General features: G+C 33.5%; 1 protein-coding gene across 3 annotated transcripts; it reads right to left on the reverse strand.

The window, feature by feature from the left end:
- Positions 1-1,986: 1,986 nt before the first annotated feature.
- On the reverse strand, positions 1,987-7,260 carry LOC103485425 (protein disulfide-isomerase 5-2). 3 transcript variants are annotated; one of them, XM_051081986.1, is made up of 6 exons: positions 6,826-7,219; positions 4,670-4,773; positions 4,064-4,437; positions 3,285-3,589; positions 3,055-3,127; positions 1,987-2,580 (listed from the first exon to the last, which is right to left on the reverse strand). In XM_051081986.1, the coding sequence occupies exons 1-6, from the start codon at positions 7,039-7,041 to the stop codon at positions 2,519-2,521; spliced, it is 1,134 nt and encodes a 377-aa protein (XP_050937943.1). In that variant the 5' UTR covers positions 7,042-7,219; the 3' UTR covers positions 1,987-2,518. The 3 variants fall into 3 exon arrangements, with proteins under 3 accessions (XP_050937943.1, XP_008441230.1, XP_008441232.1); XM_008443008.3 differs by lacking the exon at positions 3,055-3,127 and having other exon boundaries at positions 6,826-7,260; XM_008443010.3 differs by lacking the exons at positions 3,055-3,127; positions 6,826-7,219 and adding an exon at positions 5,037-6,751.
- Between the last annotated feature and the right edge of the window lie 1,065 nt (positions 7,261-8,325).

The raw sequence follows: 8,325 nt of genomic DNA on the forward strand, positions 1-8,325 counted from the left end.
GATAATTTAGAAAATAAAAATGTTAAAATTAAGATAATGTAAACTTAATATATTATGTGTGTTTTTTGGTAAATAATTTAGAAAAAAAAATGATGTTGGTTCTTTCCTCCATTCTTTCCTCAAATCAATATCCTTCAAATTTTCGTTTCTGCGGTTATCTTCGTTCTTTCATTCATTTTGATTGATTGTTAAGATTGTTTTCCACGCGTTACTTCCAATTGAATCTTTTAATTTAGTTTTCCTTAATTTCGGCATTTTTATCCTAATAAGTAATTATTGCATTTATTTGACATGATTTTATGGAGGGGTTGAATTTTGAATTTAAACTTAACTAATTTATTACAATTATTTGCATTATATTTGCAAGAAAGGATTGGTATATATGTGCGTAAAAAATTGAATCTTTTTAATTCTTTTTCGTTAATTTCTTAATGTTTATCATAATAATTAATTATTGCATTATCTTTGGCATGATTTTATGGAGGATTGAATTTTGAATCTATAATTCTAAAAAGAAAAAAATTGAATATTTGGAATTCTTTTTCGTTAATTTCTTAATTTTTATCCTAATAATTAATTATTGCATTATCTTTTACATGATTTTAGGGAAGGGATTCAATTTTGAATTTATAATTCAAAAAATAAAAAATTGAATATTTGAAGTTATTTTTCGTTAATTTGTTGATTTTTATCGTGATAATTAGGGGATGTTGAAACTAATTGAGCGATTGTTGAAACAATATAATAATTCTTTGATTTAGTTAATAATTATCATAAGTGGGTGTGTTTAATACAGATGATATTTTGTTTGATTTTTTGATCTCAACAAATACACTGTATTTGTATATGGACAACTGTCATCCGTAGAGGGGTAATTTCGGGCAAAAAAAAAAAGTGGAAAAATATTTATGATAGTTAGTTTTGCCATAAATAAAAAAAAAATTAACAGTTTGCTATTTTTCTTTTTTCTATCAACATATTTGCTATTTCCACGGATTCCCTATTATAATAGTGGGTGATGTTAGAATAGTACGTGTTTAAAGTGGAGGCCTATTTTAGCTTCCATGTTTAAGCATGGATTAAGCAAAAGAGGATTAGGGTTATTTTACCTCCCTTATTTTACGTTGAAATCGTTGCCACACTGTTTGATTCTCGGTCGAGTGCATCTGGAAACCATTGAAAATTTTGTTTTTCTCAGGGTCAATCTCGATCGAGATCGACCCCAAAATTCTTCATAAATTTTTAAAACTCTTTGAAGGAAATTTCTCGGTCTCTCTCAGAGTTATCTCATAACAACTTTAGTTTGAGATCATACTATATAATGCTTATGTTCTTTAGCTCGGGCTCTCTCGAGACAACTTTAGCCTATGATCATTGACATAATTTGACTTTGTTTTTTAGCTCGAGACTATCTTAGGGTAACTTTCGCCCGAGATCAACATAATTGCTCATGTTTTTCAGCTCAGTGCATCTCAAGGCCACGATTGTACGAGAGCAATTAACCTTAATTTCAATTTTTTAACCAAAAACACATTATCTTGGTGACGCATCCGATCGAGAGAGACTGATAAATTTCCTTCAACTTTTTAAAAATTTGAGAAGAATCTTGGGGTCAGTCTTGGTTGAGATTATCCTAAGAAAAACAAAATTTTCAATGGTCCCGAGATGCACTCGACTGAGAGAGTGAAACATTGTGTAGGAGAAAGTGAAGGAGTGGAACAATGTGTGGTAGGAATTTGTGCGTAAAACAAGGGAAGTAAAATAACTTTAATCCCCCTTTTGCTTAACCCTTGCCCCAAACGTGGGAGTCGATTAAAGTAACCTACTGTACTCTCTTCAAGTCTATACCCCAAACATAACCTCCATATCAAGAGGAAAAAAAAGAACTTGGGGACCTACCATTATTAACTACCATAGTCTGTAAAAAAAAAGAAGAAAAAAAAAAGGAAGAAGAAGAAGAAGAAGAAAGAACTTCAATAGCCAGCATAAGAAAAAGTAAATTTAAATTGAGCCAAAAACCTAATGATATCCGAGTAAGAAAGAAAATACATCAAATATATGTTTATAGGTTTACTAAGGCAAGGAGTAAAATGATGGGGTTTGGTAATGGGAATTGATCACCAAATTACACATTTCATCAGTTATTTCACAATGGCTCCCAACATAATTTCATTTCTGCTTCCTTCCCAATATCTGTCTTTTTCTTAAGCCGTTCAAAGGTCCTAATAACGAATAATTCACCAAAATCCACATTCAATCTTCCTTGTCACCAGCCTTGTATTCGGACCTTTGAACCTCTGCGGCAGAGCTGCTGCTCGTTTGCTCAACCTGATCCCGAGCAGAGGTATCGACTCTGTTATATTCGCTATCTTCTTTGGTGAGGTTTTGGTAAAGCATTATTACTGCAACAATAATTACAATGATGTATATAGTCCTGATGCCTATTAGTGAATTTATGAAGCCAAGAATTGCAGGACCCGCAACTCTTCTTTTTTCAGTTCTTCCTTCTCTATATCCTTCAATAAATTTTGAGATTTCGGATGCATGGTCGTTCCCGATAATGCTTTCTGACCCAGTAACCTATAAAAACACAATAGTAGAAGTTCAATGTATGCATTGCACATGTCCTTTTGTTTTCATGTTTCTTTGGGGTTTCATTTGAATGAAATGAAATGCATATGCTAAGAAAAAATTAGTCTTCTAATTCTAGAGACAAATTCATGGCAAGCATGAGATAGTAGACATTTGGATATTTTAATCAACAATCAAACAATAAACAATCATTTAGAGGGTGTTTGGCCCACAGAGTGGAGTTCTTCAGTCTGAAGTTAATATGTTGGAGTTACTAAGTTTGTGTTTGAAGTGTAGAGTTGTAAGATAGAGTTTCTCGATAATTGTGAAAAGTAGATTAAGAGGGTTGAAATTACTTGATAAATGTCAAGGTATAGAGGAGAAGATGGAGTTTCTTGATATAGTTTCTTAATAAATGTGAAGTTTAGTTGTTTCCATGAACTACAAATGTTAATCACTTTTTTAGAGGGAAAAAGATCATACTTAGGCAAAGGAGTTGCAAAAGATCACACTGCCTTTTTGGCCAAAGGACCATATTTGAGATAAAATCATCTTGCTGCATCATTAAGTGGAACTTTTAAAATCATTAAACCTATTAAAGAGAACTTGTATCCTTTGAATAGATACATGCATGAGTTATTATTGCATAAATGTCCAAAACTAAAAGATTTTACGAGCATGATATGCTTAATTTTCCTTTAATGCAAACTTACCATTAAGTAATCGTCCTCCCCATCCCAAATGACCATTTTTGGCAGTGTGGTCTTCTTGTCCCTAAACGAATCAGCAAATTCCCCCCACTGTTTAGCCCCAACATAAGCAAACACCAAGTCACGATTAGCAGATGCAGCAGCCTTTAATAAATTGATCAACTTCTTTGTCTGGTCCTCATCCTCATCCTCCACAATTGTGAGTGCTATTTTCCTGTCATCGTCTTTTAGTAGCTTGAGAGTGTCGTAGTTTATGGGCAGAACAAGAGGGAACAGACTTTGTTTTATGAATTCCTCCAAGAACGGTTCTGTACAATTCAAATGGAAAGGCTCAAACTATTTAAAATAGAATACATAGAGCAATACGGAAGGATGTTCATGAACCTGAAGTAATATACCTGAAGTAATATATACACGATAAGAAATGTTGTTGAGATGTTCACGAAAATGGATGAAAACTCAAGCCGACACATATGGTGTACATAAGCAACAAGTTCGAATACAAGCAAATGGAAATATAGCCTCTTTAAGAGTTCATAACAAATATAAAAAACCTCCGATTTCGAATTCTTTCAACAAGTGACTAGCCAGTGAAAAATGAATCTTATGCAGTCTAACATTCCATCAACAGTGCATGAAACATTCAAAAGAAAGTAAACTTCTAACGCCCGATTCAAGAACTTAAGAAAATACTACATTGAACAGTCTAGGTATAGTATATTGCACGACAAGGGTTTGATTAGGTAGCTTGAATGATTATAGTAGTTGATAGACAAACCAACCTTCAAAAGGACCATAAAAGATGCTCCGCTCATTGTTGTAATTTGGATGGATAGAAATCAAAGCAGGAACTTTATCAAAATCATAAGACACCATGATATCCTCTGAGAAACCCTTTGCCACTGAAAACCAGGCCTTTTTCTTATACTTAATACCAAATTTGGAAATAACAGATTCATCTAAACCAAAACCCAAATAGATAGGGAAGTAAGGCCCAGCAGCTTCAACAAATTCATTAATTGATGAGTCTGACTCAAGAACTGAGACATCTGGAGCAACAAATTTCTTCAGATAACGGGCAAGTAACTCTGCTTTCCTTGGTCCATAATAGTCTACTGGGACACCATGCATGAAGATCTTGATTGTAGGATAGGCACTACCAAAAATAAAAGAAAAGGTTAACATAGGTAGAAGAGAATCATGGTTTACCCTTCATATAATTCAAGAACTGATATTCACTAGCAAGCTTATTGAGCAGGAAATGGTCTAGTGGAGATTCGTCCTTAAATTATACGTTTAAGCCAAAAGGCACAACTAAACTCCAAACTTATTGCAAATAAACCTATAGTTTATTACATTGGAGATATGAATCAGGGTCAGTGACATACTCAACGTCATATTTTTTAGCAAGACTAGTATACTTGTCAGCATTCACTTTTGCTAGAACTATAGGCTCCTTCAATCTGGCAAGCTGAGGTGCAGCAGCGTCCAACTACACAAATGAAGAAAAAAAAATTAAGAGAAGAAAAGAATGCATACTATGTGCATAATAGACTACGCTTTTGGGTGAAATATCTTCGACTCAAATGGCATACAGCACATTAAAAAACATGGCAAATCAAATACAATAGAACGACTAGAGAATAAAAACTGCAGTCCAAAAACAAACCAATCAGAGCGGCAACCAAAAAGACCTGTAAAGGACTTTACAAGTAAGCCTCCTGATTGCTGACAATGAAAGATTCTGAAGCTTACTAGTGATGGTATCCCAAAGCAAAGTGTCAAAATCTGCAAACTGGAGTCTTTGATGCATAATAAATTTATTAAAGAAACTTCCACTCCTTCCAAGAAGGCAAGAACCTCTCCCTCCATACAAAGTAAGAGCCAACTTAGCAAAAATTCCTCCAAATATTATTTCTTTCGCCATAGGCTTTCTATTTGATTGTTGTTGTTGTGTGTTTCGTGTAGATAGAGACTCTTTCCTCTTGCGGGCATAAAAGACTTTGAGTTGAGATGCTACTGCTTAGATTAGATGATTAGCTCAGTAGATTCTTGTAGCTACTTATCCCTTGAACTACTAAACGCTATAAAAGTGCTCTGCTGACCAGTGACTCTACTTTTAGATAGATAGAGAAGAAAGAAGCCACAGTCCTTTGTTCAGAGAGAAAGCAAATGCGACAACTGCAAGGAAGTACTTGAAGAAGTTAGGTGCAATCCCTATGAGCAGACTCACACACGCACTACTGTCCCACTATTATCGTAGTGAACTATCGTTCGTGCAACTCTTAGGTGTCTCACTTCACTCGCTAGCTTGAGTTCTATAGACTATATTAAAATGCTGCTTGTAAGAGAATGAAACTAAACTATGATGACACTCTTTAACTACTATAGATGTTAAGCGCTACTATAGCTAAGCTGTCACCTGAACTCCAGTAACAGTAGTGCTTTATCCCTAGCTGTCACGCATTTACTTACAGGCAACATGTGAACTGTGAAACTTGGGCAGATACCTACGTATCAGACAACGAGACAGCTAACGCAGGTTTTCCTTCGAACATTCAATTCCAAATCCATACTACATACTACCTATCGTACCTCCCAATTTGGACCATGTCTCAAATATTAAAATAAAATCCACAACACTCAATTGAAATGAATCTCACACCTCAAGACAACTAATCCAGAAACTGTGGGGAACGAGACTGAACCAAACAATAGCTCTTATACACTAAAACTCAAACGAAGAATACACCAAAGAGGTTGTAGGTATGCAGGTACATAAATGAATTCCTCCTCTAGGAATTAACATTAGAGTTAATCCTCCATCTGGACAACCTTCTTAACCTTCCACTTTCAAATGTTCTTCAAAGATAAAAAGAAATTAACTGGGCAAGAAGATAACAACAGATGGAGTTAGCCACCAAGACCCATTATGAACTAAACAAGAACGAAGAGAAGCCCCCTAAAGAGTATCATGAACAGAATCTAGTAATTTCTTTACATTTCAAACCTCTACTAAAGCTGAAATCAGGTCACAAAAAACAATAATAATAATAATTAATTAAAAAAAACAACAATAATAACTCAAAGAATGTGTGGTGGAATTGATGTGCGGATGGTGGAGCACGAAGTAGAAGGATCAATCATCTAGTAAACTAATAGTTAAGAAAAAAAACAGGTGACAGATTCATCATTTAGAATCAGCAAATAACAGATGAAAAACTCTCAGAAGCAATAACCCCCTATAATAATAAATAATGAACCGAATTCAGTTGCTCCGAAAGTATGAAGCCCACGTAGAAGATTCATATTTTCAATATCCTCATTGCTGTTCGATCTAAAACCATATTTATGTTAAGTCCTCCATAGTATTAACGAACTGATTCCATTACAAGTATAAGTAATTCAACTCTAATCGATTCCGCTTACTTCACTCTACACATTCATACCAAGGCTTTAACAAAATTTCCTTTGATGAGATGAAATAACCTGGAAGAAATATAGAATTAAGAGTGCGAATACACGAGATAATCTAAAAAGAAACCTCTGGAGAAAGACGCTTGCAGTGGCCGCACCATGGGGCGTAAAAATCGACCAATATGTAATCAAATGATGAAATAGCGAGATCGAAATTGGATTCGTCGAGGTCCAACACTTTTCCATCCGCCGTGAGCGGCAGCTCCGAGCTGGAAAGGGAAAAGGATGGCAGTGCTGAGATTGAAAGGAGGAAAAGAACAAGAAATTGCCACGATCGCCGCATCTTCACAGCACTCAATTTCACGAAGAAGAAGATCTCTATCGTTCTCCTTGTGTTTTGATTATGAAATTTCTTCTTCTTTCAGGAGCTGTTCTTCTTTGCAACGCCAAATCTGGATGTTTGATTCATTTCTAAGAAGCAGACTTTAAGTTATTTCGAAATGTCTTCCAAATTACTTACAAAGTCAGAATTCGCTCCATCATTTACCTTTTTTTCTTAATATTTATTTTCTAAAGTTTAATTTTTTAGGTAATTATTTTAAATGCTTTTTTTAGGGATTTTTTTAAAAATATTAAAAATATTTGATCCACGTGCCCACAATAAAAAAATACTATTTTACCCCAATCAACCAAGGATTAATTGGCTACTTTCGCTACAAGATCGTTTAATTTGGAACCAAATCTTGAAAATATAAAAGAAAAAGTTGTAGAAGAAAAGAAGAAAGACAACGGAAAAGAGAAGTAAAATTGCAAAAGAAGATGGAAAGGGAGCGCAAACCTAAAATATTTTAAAAAAATGGGCGGTTCCATGAACTTTTTGATTTTGTCACATGTGTAAATATTTTGATGTTTTATTATATTTATGAAAATTAACTTTTTTAATGTTTTTTTTTTAATTAGAAACGAATAGATACTAAGACTTTTAGATGTCTATCGTTATTAGACTTACAATAGATAATGATATTAGTTATATTTATAAATAATTTTAACAATTTTGTCATTTGAAAAAATATAATTATTTTAATCGAAAAAATAATTTAAAATATTTACAAATATAATAAAATGTCACTACATAATATTAGTGATAATTGAAAATGTTGAAATTTATATCCTAAAGCTCATAGTTTTTAGTTTAAATAATATTTTACTCAATGGTTATTGAGGACTTATTAATGAAAATTAGAATACTATAATCTTGAATCCAATAAATTATGATCTAGAGGCTATGGACTTGAACTTTACGCAAAGATATAAACGTAGATTAAGTTCGAATCTATAGTGTATAATAAGGTTGGATGACTTATCCTAGAAACGATATGAATGATCCTAAATCGTTCATGTAGAGAAATGAAAGTGGAAGCATCATATGTAAAGAGTTTACATAAGATTAGAACCATGAAATAGTCACTTTTTAGTTATAACACCGTTGACTATATAAAACGGACTATTTCAACTTTTGATGACCTTGGTAACTTAATCTTAATCATGAGCTAACTATGAACTTTTGTTCAAATGATATTATCCTTAAATCTGCATGGGTGAGGGCAACTCAACGGCGATGACCCAA

This window comes from Cucumis melo, chromosome 3 (assembly GCF_025177605.1).
Source record: "Cucumis melo cultivar AY chromosome 3, USDA_Cmelo_AY_1.0, whole genome shotgun sequence".
NCBI lineage: Eukaryota > Viridiplantae > Streptophyta > Magnoliopsida > Cucurbitales > Cucurbitaceae > Cucumis > Cucumis melo.